The 14,587-nt window shown below is 42.9% G+C and overlaps 1 protein-coding gene and 1 long non-coding RNA gene across 5 annotated transcripts in view; one reads left to right on the plus strand and one right to left on the minus strand.

Annotated features, from left to right (window-relative positions):
* Nucleotides 1-1,506, minus strand: part of LOC116752349 — a 346,276-nt gene extending 344,770 nt beyond the window's left edge. The window contains exon 1 of the long non-coding RNA XR_004349442.1: nucleotides 1,427-1,506. This is a non-coding gene — a long non-coding RNA (uncharacterized LOC116752349). The remainder of the gene's footprint in view (nucleotides 1-1,426) is intronic.
* A 290-nt stretch (nucleotides 1,507-1,796) lies between these two features.
* Nucleotides 1,797-14,587, plus strand: part of ELL2 (elongation factor for RNA polymerase II 2) — a 75,608-nt gene continuing 62,817 nt past the window's right edge. For 3 of the 4 annotated variants that reach the window (XM_032625890.1, XM_032625892.1, XM_032625891.1), the window contains exon 1: nucleotides 1,852-2,152. In XM_032625890.1, the coding sequence (XP_032481781.1) occupies nucleotides 2,006-2,152 (147 nt within the window). In that variant the 5' untranslated portion in view covers nucleotides 1,852-2,005. Of the gene's footprint in view, nucleotides 2,153-14,587 lie in introns of all 4 variants that reach the window. The other variant, XM_032625893.1, reaches the window with a different exon arrangement.

A 14,587-nucleotide genomic window follows, 5' to 3' on the forward strand; every position in this document is an offset into this window, starting at 1 on the left:
CAAACTTTCCTCCCCACCCCCAAATAATTAAAACTTTAGATATGTGGTCAGTCAGTCCTTCCCTATCAAAGAGCAAAGCAAACAGGAAAAAAAGAATAATTCAAGTATAAGACTTTAAAAAAAACTTTTGTGATTGCCTTAATTTATTCAATGAATTTAAGATAATTAACACTAGTAAACTAAATTAACAAGTGTTAATCACGCCTTAACAGCTAGCCAAATCTAGTGGATTGAAGTTAAATCAATTTTAAAAATGTTCTCCTGTGATGTAACAACACTTAATACAGGTGTTTCCACTTAACTCATATTCTGTGGAAGGAGAATTCGTTCTATAATTTGTATTATACACATACAATGCTTGAGGGTCTGAATCAAGAGGTGGTGTACATGTAGGCTAGAGGATTTATTAAGGGGAGGGGGTGAATCATGAAAACAATCCCACTTGGACCTTTCTGGAAAATCATAGCCCTATCCAATTAAAAAGTATGGGAAAAAAAAAAAAAAGTATGGGAAATACTGATTAAATGCCTATAATTTTTCTGGGGAATCCCTGTAAAACGCAACAAGGTTTTACAATCTGAGGGAAACAAAAATCGTCTCAAATTTAAAAATAATAATCATTTAAAAAAACTGCCTTGCAACAGTTTCAAGCCTTTGAACGGTTTGCTTTTATCTGGTGGTGCTGATCACCCTGTTAACTCATCCCCTCTGACGGGAAGCCTGTCAGTCCCTCCACACACAGCCTGAAGAGGGCTCCAGATTAGGCTTCCTCCTTTAGCCACGCCTACACATGGAGCATCGCGAGGAACGGAAAGTATGCCCAGCCTCCGCAGCCCCTCACACACCCATCTCCTAAGGTTAACATCAATAGCTTAAACTCTAGGTTTTCCCACATCCCTGTCAAATGAAATGTACAGAACCCAAACGAACCGGAGAATGATGTCGCTGTTTCTCTTAATTTAGGTCAAGGACACTTACACTCTTCTACTGCCCTTTGAAAGGAAAATCCTAACTGCCGCTCCAAGTCCCATAAAAAGGCACAACCCTGTTCCTATGGCGAACTCCAAAGGAACGGAATACCGTTTCTCTGGGATCACAACAGGGCATGGCGTGGGAAAAACCTTTAAATTCCGTTTTCTTTAGTACTATGCCCACCACACCAAAGGGATTTAACCTTTAGGCATGGTGTTGTACTTAAGATGCTCCACACAATCAAGCAGAAACTCTTAAAACCAAGGGCCAACTCACTAATTTCAAATTTAGGGTTAAATGACGGAGAAGGGCACCCTCCCCCATTTCGGTCGCACAGCAATAGCAATGAGTTTTGAGGAGAGACTCTCCAGTGACTCAGCCTACAGCGACCTCCCTCACACGCACACATCCTACTCCACAAACTAACGCAGCCGTCGGGGGACGAAGTCCTTACTTGGCCTCACATTCGGGGTGGGGATCCTCCTCTCCAAGGACCACCAGCGCAGGAAGAGACTCTCCCCTACACTCCGGCTCTCTACTACTATACCCCCAAGGGGCGGGGCTTCGACCCCAGGTAACCAGACCAGGCAATCTGGACACCCAATTAGCAGGGGATCCCCCAAACCAGCCTGGCCAATAGCGGCCAGTGGGCCAAGACGACCAGACGTGACGTCAGGTACGATTAAGTTGGCGCGTCACCTCGACGTCAGCCTCTTACCTCTCGGACGTCCCGTCCCGGGAGCAAACTCCAGCGACTTTGGGCTCCGCCCCCGTGAGAGCGGAGGGCGGCCAATGAGGACGGCTCTGAGGGGACCGGGGCCAATGAGACGAGCCCGGGGCGGGGCACGAGGCCGGAGGGTGGGGCGGGTGGCGGCGGTGGCAGCCCGAGGTCTGGCTGCGCGCAGTATATGACAGTACGTCAGCAGCGGGATGGCCGTAGCTGTGGCGGCGGCTGCAGAAGCCCGAGCAGCCGCGGCCGCAGTGGAGGCTAGAGCCCGAGCGGCGTCCGCGGCGGCACCCCGGGGAGTTTAAGATGGCGGCAGGGGGGGCGGCGGGCCTGCGGGAGGAGCAGCGCTATGGGCTGTCGTGCGGGAGGCTGGGACAGGACAACACCACCGTACTGCATGTGAAGCTCACCGAGACGGCGATCCGCGCGCTCGAGACCTACCAGAGCCACGAGGTGAGCTGGGCAGTTGGCCGGGTTCGGTAAGGAAGAGGGCGTCCCTCGCCGCCCCGCCGCGCCTCTCCCTGCCACCGGCACCTGGTTTGGGGCCGGTGGAGCAGGGGCTCGCCGTCAGCGCCCGCGGCGGCAGGGCTGGTCAGGGCCGGGCAGGGTCGCTGACGCCGCCGTCCCGGGCCAGCTGGGCGCCTGGGCGTTGGGAGGCGGGCGGGCGGGCGGCCCCTGGCGGCGGGGCCGAGGCAGCCGCAGCCCTGGCTCGGCTGCGCAGCCGCTGCGGGACTTTCCGACGGCGCCTGGGTTTTCTAGCCTTTTCTGTCCCAGTGAGGGAGAAAGGCAACAGGGAGACGAGTGAGATGGCTCTTCTGCCCACGGCGTGTCGGGGGGGTGGGGAGGGGTCGGAGGGCAGCGTCCGGGTAACGAACCCGAGAGGACCGGCGGGCACTAATCGTCCGCGTTTTGGGGGTACCACCGCGGACCAGCAGAGACCGGGACACAGGCGCTCCGCGTATGAAGGTGGGATACACATTGTACTCGCAAGAACTTGGGGATACAGGCGCTGAGCTTATGGGGCCGGGCGGGGGGCACACCGTGTACTCGGAAAGGCTGAGGCACAGACAGTCCGCGTATGAGGGAGGAGGGGGACACACCTTACACTTCCAGAGACTCGGGCACACGGGCGCTTCGCGTTCCCAGAGACACAACACCGCGTAGCGAGAGCCACACACAGCCAGCGCTCACCCGGGAGCAGAGACATCGGTTACTGAGGAGAGAGAGTCTCCGTGGCTCCTCATACCCGAAAGACGCGTCGCTCGCGTCTGAGGCGGATTCACAGACTTGGAGACTTGGATCGAGGGGCCGGGGCGGGGGCGGGGATACACTGCGTCCCGGGCTGACTCGGGTTTCTCACCCTGCACCGCGTCCCGGAGAGAGATCCATGGACACACACAACTCGAGCACAACGAAGGCTCACGTACTCGGCAGTTGGAGGACAAACCCAGGGACGCGTTTTCACGTTTAAAAAAAAAAAAAAGTGAGGGATAGAGTGGGAGGCAGAGCGAAGAAACGCCGCAACCGGAGTGCCTAGGGAAGCCGTTTATGGAGATGCAGTACTGTGAATGAGTGAGGGAGACAGAGTGGACGCATCGCATAAGGGGAGGGATATACCATATGAGGGACCGGTAACAGTCACTCTGAGAAGAGAGACCGTCCGTGGAGCGGAGAACCCACAGAGTATCCCGACAAATAGCCAAGTCCATGTCAAGGAAACACGCTCCGATTAAGTGATCTCATAGAGCAGGGCCAGAGGGATACCCAGACATGCTCATAGTTATTCAGATAAAAGTGGAGAAAGGAATTAACATCTGTTGAGCTCCCACTAGTGCCAGGCCCTTTAAATGCTTGGAAGGAAGGCCCAGAGTTGGAGGCAAAACCGCAGGAGAGGTGTGAACCTGGGCCAAGGGAGACTTACCTTCAGGGGGCCCCTACATAAGCATGCACACAGGAGGAGGCACACAGTTGTGCACAGCTTGAGGAGTGCATGAGCTCACATGATAGTGTACATGTAAACAGCAGGAGCGACTCAGAAATGAGCATGCCCTCAGGATGGCACTCACAGAATCGAGTGGACACATGGATGTACATTCCAGGGCATATGAGTTACCCACCAGAGAAGCATAGGCGAAAAACACTCAGACTCGGGGGTGGAGGGAGGAGTGCATGCATAGGGAGAAAGATACTTTTCCTACACACCATGAAGTCTCAGGGAAAGAGGGTCTCATGTATGACTGGGAAGTCACACAGCAATAGGAATGCGAGGAAATACAAGAAATAAAAACTGCATGTGTCAGTAGCTACTCCCAGACAGGTGCATCTGCAGGGAGGAGACCAGCACCAGCACCAGCATGGCGTGGGAGGCCCATCTGGGGGAAGCCAGATAGGCAGGCAGAGGGACACAGGGGCAGACACTGGAGAGAAACTCAGCCCTGCAAGATGGAGAGATAAGCTTGCCTGTTCCAAGAGGAGAGTGTGGGAAGGAATGACAGTGGGAAGAAGGTAGGTCAGGGTATGTAAAGAGAAAAACACCGGAGAGGAAGAGGCCAGCAGGAGGAGGCCAACCTCCAGTCAGAAACAGACCCAGGGAGCAGAAAAAGACTGACACACAGGGGTGGGGAGAGGCATCTCTGGGGACAGTAGGTCAGCCAGCCACCTTGGGGGGACAACTGGCAAACTGTACAGCTGATCACAACAAGATTGACAGACACTGACCCGGAAGAGGTGGGTGAGGAGGCCCGCACAGGGAAGGGATGGTACCCAGGGAGAGAGAGGTGACAGAGAAGCCCCCAGTGCTCACTGAGAATGCTGTTTGTTTTTCTCCCTTCATTTCTGCCTCCCGCACCTTAGTGTTTACGTGCTTGGGATTAAAGTTGGAATGCTTGGATTCTAAAAGCCCCACATATATACCACTGTCTTAAGAAACAGCAGATCAAAAATTCTTCCTCTTCCAACCCACCACTTAGTTCTTGATTTTTTTTAAGTTATATTTATTTTTACAGTCAAAGGTACCAAAGTCAATGGCTTTCCTTGCTCCTGACTACTTCTATTGCCTATTAATATCATTACCATCTGTTTCCATCTCTGTGCATGCAAATTAATGTATCTAGTCAATCTATACAGAGGCAGAGAAGGGAAAGGGAGAAGACTTTTCCAACTCCCTCTACCCTTCTGAGTTGGATCCAGGTAGATTGAGACAATCTGTGGATTCCTTTTCTTCTAAAAGTTGGTAGTAGAAGCAGTACTATGCACGGAGAGGAGGAAGAAATAAGCTGACTTGGCCGTTGCAGTTGGACACTGCCTTGTTTCTGACTTAACCAGTTCCTGTCCCCAGGCCTCACTGTCACTTTGGCCACAGAAACACTTCTTAAGGGGCTTGGAAAAGCAGGATTTGGGGTGAGACTGTTAACTTCAGACAGCTGAAAAGTGGGAAGAGACAAAAGAAGAAATGAGGTACTGTTGGAACTTACTACAGTATCCTCTGGTGTGTTCAGCTAAGTCTCCCACAATGTGTCCTCAGTGTCCCACCTTCTGACTAGGGCCAGACCACGGCTCCCCCATCAACACGGTAAAGTTGCCAGCAGTGGGCAAGTGGCCGAGCTTTTCTCCTCCAGTAGAAGGATACATACTTGGTCTTTTACGCTTTCACTTTCCACCCTTATCAAATTAGGGCTCCTAACTTTAAATTGTAGCTGCATTTGGAAAAATGTTGGAATGCATTGGCTAGACAGGGAGAAGTTTCTATTCTCTCCTGGCGAGAGGGGCAGGATGGCTTTAACTTCTCATATAAAACTGCTCCTACCATTCCTGTGCTTAGATAGGAAGGTGCTTGATGCTTGACAAGTGGCCTCCAAGTGGCTTTGGCCCATGCAATGTTATGACTGTTATGCCTCCTCTTCTGATGACTTTCTAAGAGCCAGAAATTTCAACAGGTTAATTTCCTAAATTAAGCATCAGAGAGTTATTTTTATCCAGATTATTTTGTCCATTGGATTTACTCTCCTAAATTAATCCACTTGACCCAAGACTTCAGGGAGGTAAATTTAAGAATTTTAGGAAACTATGACTTAGGCTAAATACAGATGTTCTTTAGAGTTCATGGAAACAGAATCTTTTAATTAGAAACAATTCCTCACTGTTTCGAAAGACAAACAAACCTAATTGACCTTCATTACTCAAGTTTTCTATTTTTAGAGAAGAAATGAGGAAAGCTAACTTGGGAACCTTTTAAACCAGAGATTGGGGTGCAGGATAGAGACATTGTGATTCCAGGAATGGGAGTTATAGTTGGAGTAAATATCTCCTAAAAGTTGTTTTCCACTCAGTTTGAATACAGAGACAGTTTCAAGTTGATTATATATAAAAGTGTTAACTGGAAAGTTATTTTCATGGTTTGCAGAATGAACTCAGAATACTTATACAGATATTTAGTATATATTGCAAAACTACTTTTTTTTTCCTATAGATAGGTTATTTTGAATGAAGGTACAGGTTACTAAATAAAAATCACATATTACAACTTTATAGTCATTCTAAACTGATGTCTGAATTTGTGGTCTATATAAGCCTCACATATTTTAAATGATCATATGTTACTGTAATTACATATTTCTCCCAAATGTATCCTAAAACTATTTCAAATTAAACCTCAAAATTCTAAAATTTATTTTAGCCAATTCCTTCAGTAATTTGTAGCTGGCTTTATTTTGACATTTGAATAACTCATTTGGTAGTAACAAAAATCTTATCAAAATTTTGTTTTCAGATTCTCTTATTGCTGAGCCTGTTGATTTTTTTTAATGTTTACTCAAAGTTTCAAAGGTGGTGGCTCAAATAATACTGTCATGTTTATCCAACTATTACATAAAAAGTCTTGCATAGATGCATGTGGAAGCAGGAGCCATTCATTCTCTATGCCTGAAGATGAGAAAGGAGATGACTTTAAGAAGGATTCTGTTAACACATTCTCTTGCCAACTCCAATTATTGGCTTTAAATTTCCCTGCTTTGATTAGTGTCTTCTAGGAAAATGATAGTGTTTTGAAAATTTGTACAAATATCCTTACGTTTAATTTTGCATGAGGAATTCAGTCTCTTTCAGTATCACTAGATACTGTTATTTCCAGTCAAAGCATAAAGTCTTATGTAAACCTCTAAAGTTACTATTCTTCACAATTGCTCCCTTTAATGTGTTCCGTGATCTTATATAAAATCACTGATCCCACAGGTCATGGAGTAGGAGATATCCTCTCCTTTCCTTTCTTTTTACCTCGTGAACATATCAGCATTTGATTCATTGTGGTTTAAGGCACAAAAAGACGCATACCTTACTTTTTCCTATCTCTTCGTTTTTGTGCCTGCCCTCAAACAATTTTGAGTGTGTACATGTGTGTTCAATAATCTGCTTTTACAAATACAGAAGACCCTGTTCTCCTTAAGGCACCATTCAAGCATCCAGACCTGCCAGCACAGAGCTGCCACTGCTGCTGACATGTTTACTAAGTAAAACAATGAGGTTTGCCTTAGCAGATTCCTTTTGTTGCAGTTTTTAAATATAGCCAGTTTTAATTAAAATAAGTTAATCTTATTTAACTTAGACCCATCTTCAGGCTGAGCTTGATATTAAAATGCTTTTTATCAAGTAAAGTCAAGTTTGTGCCCCATTTTGCAATAAGTGTTTGAAAAGTTTTTTCAGCTGATCAGGTGTTCAGTGCAAAGAAGGGTGCTCCTCCTAGTGAAAAGCAGTAGCCAGATTGCCTAAAGAGATAGACAGGGAACCTTGGCACCAGAACTGAGAGGAGAAAGAAAGAACATATGTGAAGGATTGGAACATGTTCAACAAAAGAATTTAAAAGGAAAGGGGTGTAAAATTCTCGGAATGATTTACAGGAAAGCTTATCAAGGACAGTCACCGGATCCAACCTTTCCATTTGCTCCATTTGCACTTGTGAAAAACTATGGAAGCTGTGCACATCGCACTTATTAGGTAATTTGTGATAAAGCCGGCAAAGTGAGGAAAATGAGAATTTCAGGAGAACCACTGCTGGGTCATTTTTAACAACTTGCTGTGACTACAGAGAGGCTCAGGACCGTGGCACCAGAATTCAGCCCAGTTATTTGCCAGTTTGGGTCAAATGTATTTGGAGTATTTGAGAAGATGTCCCTAAAATGTGATGATATGGGCATTTCTTCATGTAAGGTGAGCTGAGTTTTAGAATAAAGAAAAGAGCATGTATATAACCATAGCACATTTGACTCTCCTGCATACCTCAGCTCCATAGGACATTTCCCATGACTTAATGCAAAAATCTAGAAAAGCAGGTCTGGAGTAGAATACAGTAAATTAATGACTGTGTCTCTACAGCCAAATTGAAGCTGAAAAACATGGCATAAATCAGGTCAGATTTATGGAGAATTGCTTTCTTTTCTTTCCCTCCCTCCCTCCCTTCCTTTCAATTTATCTACCTATCTAACTATTTTGGTTGTGGCATTATGGCACTTTGGAGCCACGTTAAATCTTTAGGAAGAACTGGTTTAAGGGCTTCCACTAATATTTTGCCAGCAAAGGCCAAACCTGGAATCTCATGGCTAGCAGTTTAATATAGGATATAAAAAGAGAGAATCTTATTAGACTATATGCTCCGTAAAGATTCATGAATCAAATTAGCACCTTGAATTGAACTCAGTAGTCAGAGCATTTGCTACTAGTTCAATAATAACTAGGTTGTTAGACAAAGAGCATAAGTTTCTTTCTTGTTGGGGATCCTATATGTTATTGGTCTAAAAAACATCTTTGGGTTTTAGGATTTTAACAGGCAGAGACTAGATGGGGGGAATCACATCTCCAGCAGAAGGAATGGCACAGGAAAGGAAAGGACAGCAGTAGAAAAGCTAAGGCAGGCTTTGAGAATTGCAAGGAAGACCCTTGTTCCACTTAACCTCGAGTGTTGGAGAAAATATAGTTGGATTTAAGAGAGGAAAGGGAGACTGGAGCAGGTTGGAGTTTATTCTCTCAAAACTGGAGAGACACTGAGTAGAAATTTAAGGTGATTTGAGCTAATGCTTTAGGATTATACTGGCCTCAGTGTGCATGATGAGTATAAGATGAATCTGGAAGGCAGTAGACAAGTTAGGAGGAAGTATGTGGTCCAGGTCAGAGATGAGTGGGATCTAAACTATGATGCTAGTGAGAGACAAGACATTACAGATGAATAGAATCTATAGAACTCAATAACAGATTTTAAAGGAACAGGGTTAAATGGAAATTTCTAGCCATCAGCACTAGGAGGGGTACCCTTAGTAAAAAAAAAGGGAAATCAGAAGCTATTGGGAGGGTGGGGTGGGGTGGGGTGGGGGAGATAAAGTACCATTTTAGTGGACATTCACTCAGTCTGTTGTTTGGTGACTAAGGTTTGATTAGATGTTTTATATTTGAGAAGTATATTTGGGTCTGAGGCTAGACTAGAACAATGCCATATTATTTACATGTCTCAAACTTTTCCATTTGGATGGAAATTTTGGGGATTGGTAATGTTTTGGGGGAAGTTGAAATTATTAGGTGGAAGAAATTTTGGTTTTGAACAGGGATTTTCAAATTTTGCTCGGATTTTTATAGGCTTCCTTTATCCAATAAAGTTCTCTATAAATTGCACTTAAGACTGTTGTAGAGTACAGATGATATGAAAATTGAATTTGATTTTAACGTGAAGGTCATATTTTCCATGGTTTCTGTCCCAAGTGATTATTGAAACATTAAGTAACTCTCTACAATGTGCCTGGATTTACATTTCAAGCATCATTTTTAAAAGATTCCTAAAGGCCTTGCAAGGGTCAGTGTTTTCACTTCAGATTACTTTCATTTCTGTTTTGGTGTTTTGATTCTCTTTTTTTTGTTTGACAGTTTGTGAAAAACAAACCAAAAAATAGTCATGAGTACATGAAACTTCTGTTATACATATACATTGTCATGGACTAGTTATGGGCACTTGGTTCATGGTCCATGGAGATAACCTTAGCTAGAAGACTTTTCCCATGAAGGGTGAGCTTGTTCAAGGGTGGAGCCAGGCATGAACTTTCTAATAAGATTCTTTGAGATACTTTAGGATCTAAATATGCTTACTTGTAAATTTACGTGTTAGCAGATTTTTAAAAGCCATGATACTTAGTATCATGGCTTTTGGTTTTCATTGTTGGAAACCATGATGCCTCAGATAGCCAGAAAACACATCCATGTGATAAAAACTCAGTTGTCTTGAGATGTTTTTTTCTTTAATAAAAGACTAAGAGGTAGGAACAGGAATTATAACTATAACTGTCAAATATGCATTTATTCATTTAGCCAGTGTTCGTTTATCTTCTGATACGTGCCAGGCATAGTACTAGGCACTGTATATATAAAGTTGAATAAGTCAGGGATGGTCCAGAAAGTGCTCGTGCCTTAGTAGAAACAAGCAGACATAATAAATACATACATACATACATACATACATACATACATACAATAAAGTCTCTGTGCAAGGGGACACCTAAAGAGAGGATTATGTTTGAGGATATGTCTGAGAAATAGTGTCTGCTTTTTCATCTCCCATCCTCTGTTCAGCCCACTCCAGCTGGGATGTGTCCATCACATCCCTGAGATTGCACCTGACTAGGTCCCTTGTTGTCAAATCTAGTGGTCATCTCTCTGTTCCTGTCTTACCTGACCTCAGCATCATGCCATCCAGTTGACTACTCCTTCCTGCTAGAAACACTTTCCTGATTTTCCTCCCACTTCCCTGGCCATTCTTTGTCAGTCTCCTCTGCTGATTATCCACTGCTTGACTGGCCTGTGAAAGTTGGAGATCCCAGTTCCCTTCTCTTTATCTATTCACTTCCCTAGGTGAGCTCATCTAGTCCTGTGGATTTAAATGTCATCTATATGTTAACAACCTCCAAATATTTATCTCCAGCTCTGACCTTCCTCCATTTCCAGGCACTAATTTTCAACACCTGATCTCTTTATCAAAGTTTAATAGGTTATCTAAACTTAACAGACCCAAACACAATTCCTTTTTTTTAAACATCTTTATTGGAGTATAATTGCTTTATAATGGTGTATTAGTTTCTGCTTTATAACAAAGTGAATCAGCTATGCATATACAAATATCCCCATATCTCCTCCCTCCTGCGTCTCCCTCTCACCCTCCCCCCACCCCACCCCTCTAAGTGGTCACAAAGCACCTAGCTGATCTCCCTGTGCTATGCGGCTGCTTCCCACTAGCTATCTATTTTACATTTGGTAGTGTATATATGTCCATGCCACTCTCACTTCATCCCAGCTTACCCTTCCCCCTCCCCGTGTCCTCAAGTCCATTCTCTACATCTGCGTCTTTATTCCTGTCCTGCCCCTAGGTTCTTCAGACCTTTTTTTTTTTAGATTCCATATATATGTGTTAGCATACGGTATTTGTTTTTCTGTTTGACTTACTTCACTCTGTATGAGAGTCTCTAGGTCCATCCACCTCACTACAAATAACTCAATTTTGTTTCTTTTTATGACTGAGTAATATTCCATTGTATATATGTACCACATCTTTACGCATTCATCTGTCGATGGACACTTAGGTTGCTTCCATGTCCTGGCTATTGTAAATAGTGCTGCAGTGAACATTGTGGTACATGACTCTTTGAATTATGGTTTTCTCAGAGTATATGCCTGGTAGTGGGATTGCTGGTTCATATGGTAGTTCTATTCTTAGTTTTTTAAGGAACCTCCATACTGATCTCCATAGTGGCTGTATCAATTTACATTCCCACCAACAATGCAAGAGGGTTCCCTTTTCTCCACACCCTCTCCAGCATTTATTGTTTGTAGATTTTTTGTTGATGGCCATTCTGACTGGTGTGAGGTGATACCTCATTGTACTTTTGATTTGCATTTCTCTGATGATTAGTGATGTTGAGCATTCTTTCATGTGTTTGTTGGAAATCTGTATATCTTCTTTGGAGAAATGTCTATTTAGGTCTTCTGCCCATTTTTGGATTGGGTTGTTTGTTTTTTGATATTGAGCTGCATGAGCTGCTTGTAAATTGTGGAGATTAATCCTTTGTCAGTTGCTTCATTTACAAATATTTTCTCTCATTCTGAGGGTTGTCTTTTCATCTTGTTTATGTTTTCCTTTGCTGTGCAAAAGCTTTTAAGTTTCATTAGGTCCCATTTGTTTATTTTTATTTTTATTTCCATTTCTCTAGGAGGTGGGTCAAAAAGGATCTTACTGTGATTTATGTCATAGAGTGTTCTGCCTATGTTTTCCTCTAAGAGTTTTATAGTGTCTGGCCTTACATTTAAGTCTTTAATCCATTTTGAGTTTATTTGTGCCAAGCATAACTCTTGATTTCACCCTTCAAACCTACATCTTCATGAGTGTTCCCCATTTCAGTAAGTGGCAGTACTCATCACCAGTTGACTAGTAATTGACTAGTATTCCTTGATTTATATCTTTTCTTGACTTAGTTGATCCATCAGCAAGTTCTGTCAGTCTTCAAAAATCTGAAATCTAACTTCATCCATCACCACAACTCCAGTCCCAGCCACCATTATCTCTCTTGAGGACCACTGCCATGGACTTCCATCTAGCCTCCAGGCTTCCACTCTTCCCCCAATAGTCCATTCTCCACACAGCAGCCAAAGCTATCTTTTTAAAACACTAAGTGTGTGTGATCATGTAGTTTCCAAGTTTCAAGCCTTCTAATGGCTCGCTTTGTTGTAGATGCTTCATTTTACAAATTTCTACTATTAAAATAATACCCATCTTCCAATTCAAGTTTATTTTACTGTTTCTCCTTATACTTTACTAGAGATCATGATCCCAAAGAACAAATCTTCATTTGTATTTATAATCAGATTTGACATGTAAGCTTATTACACAATTATAAAGTCCACATTAAGCGCTCTCTTGGAAAAAAATGATGGGATATTATGCTTCAAATATTGTTATAAGGGCTTGTTCACAGTAACTAACTTTTTAGGTGGTTGTTCAGTTTGGATTTTTGCCTTCCATATTCCTTTAAAGAGTTGTATAGAATAGTAACGTTTAAGACAATAATAATTTTTTTTTAATTTGGCCTGCAGCAGATAGCTACAGTTTTCCAGAAACTATCTTTAAAAACAAGGACTGTGTTAAATAAATTAGATTTTTGACTTCTCCCTACTGTTTCGAGAATCTTCTTTATATTTCATTCTTTTCTATGCTGTAAAGGCTAGAAAGAAATTATTCTTTATTCCAAATGCTCTTTAATCTGGTTCTTCCAAATCTGCAGAGAAGGAGTTTCTGCGATGTGTAAGGTTGGATTGACTGACAAAGCAAAGTACTAGATTTTGTGAAACTTAATGACTCCCTCTCTCTCTCTCCCCTGGGGGGTGGGGGAGCATCTAATAAAAGATTGGGGCAAAGAAGGAGATACCGTTTACTAAGGTATCTTTGGATTACCTCAAAATTTCACATTCATACTATCATTCTAAACATACTAAACATATTACCAGCTTTTGATGAGAGCTGGGTATATTTGATTTCAGGATTAACTGATTTCCTGTGCTACTGTCTGCTTATACTCCATCATTTTTTTTTTCTTCCTCTTCTTTCCCAGCTTAGATTTATTTTTATTACCGTGGTTAAAATATAATTATTGGATAGTCTTTGGTTTCTCTATCAGGTGATGTTTTAAAGAGCAGAATTAAATGACTTCTTAAATAAAAGAATTATAACCACAGTTCTTTAAATGGTATAGTACCTCTTTTAGGAAAGAAAGATCTATCTTAAATTGTATCCCAGGATAAGTCATAAATACTTTTTACTATTTATTTGCATAATTGAAAAGAAATTCAAGTGCCTGATATTTTCCTTAAATTGTAGTGCAAAACCAAAGAAGTGATCCCCAAAGAGCTATTGATTCTTATCAGTTCTTAATTCTGTAGCGTTCAGATATTTCACATTTTATATAACTGTTGTTAAGGAGGAGCAGGAGAGGCTAGCTGTGTAGAGTGCTTAGTTCTTAAAGGGAGACAGGCCAGGGTTTGAGCTCCAGGTCACTTATTAGCTGTGTAACCGTATGTGATTTCACAGGATTTACCTGTGGGATCCTGTGGAAATAATAGTATCTACTCCACAAGGGTGTTCTGAGAATTCCCACAGGTGCTAGTAAAAGTGATTACACTGGCCTGACACATTCTAAGCGCTCAGTAAATAGTAACTAGGTGGCTATAATCATTTCCTAAAACAATCTCACTTAAAGCAGTCACCTGACCCATCACCATTTATAGACAGTTTTCTGGTTTTGACACAAAGTTCCAAAATTATATTTGACTTTGGAAAATTTTTTTGCACTATCTTTAAATATTCTTTTTTTTAATTAATTTATTTTATTTTTGGTTGCCTTGGGTCTTCGCTGCTGCATGTGGGCTTTCTCTAGTTGCAGCGAGTGGGGGCTGCTCTTCGTTGAGGTGTGTGGGCTTCTCATGGCAGTGGCTTCTCTTGTCGAGGAGCACAGGCTCTAGGCGTGCGGCCTTCAGTAGTTGTGGTGCACAGGCTTAGTTGCTCTGTGGCATGTGGGAATCTTCCCGGACCAGGGCTTGAACCCATGTCTCCTGCATTGGCAGGTGGATTCTTAACCACTGTGCCACACCAGGGAAGCCCTTTTTGCACTATCTTTAGTTTGACTTATAATGCAGCTTAGGTACACAAATAAAATGTGAAGTATTTAATAAATACCTATTGGTTAATTTTAAATAACTCAAGAGTTCACTTTAAGTTGAGTCAAAGCTCCATTATGGGTTCAGAAGGGAAGCTGAAGGTATTTCAAGTACATCTCTAACTTTAGAGAATAAACTTAGAAAGATCTCTATAATATG

The sequence above is a fragment of the Phocoena sinus genome, chromosome 3, assembly GCF_008692025.1.
Source record: "Phocoena sinus isolate mPhoSin1 chromosome 3, mPhoSin1.pri, whole genome shotgun sequence".
NCBI classification, from domain to species: domain Eukaryota; kingdom Metazoa; phylum Chordata; class Mammalia; order Artiodactyla; family Phocoenidae; genus Phocoena; species Phocoena sinus.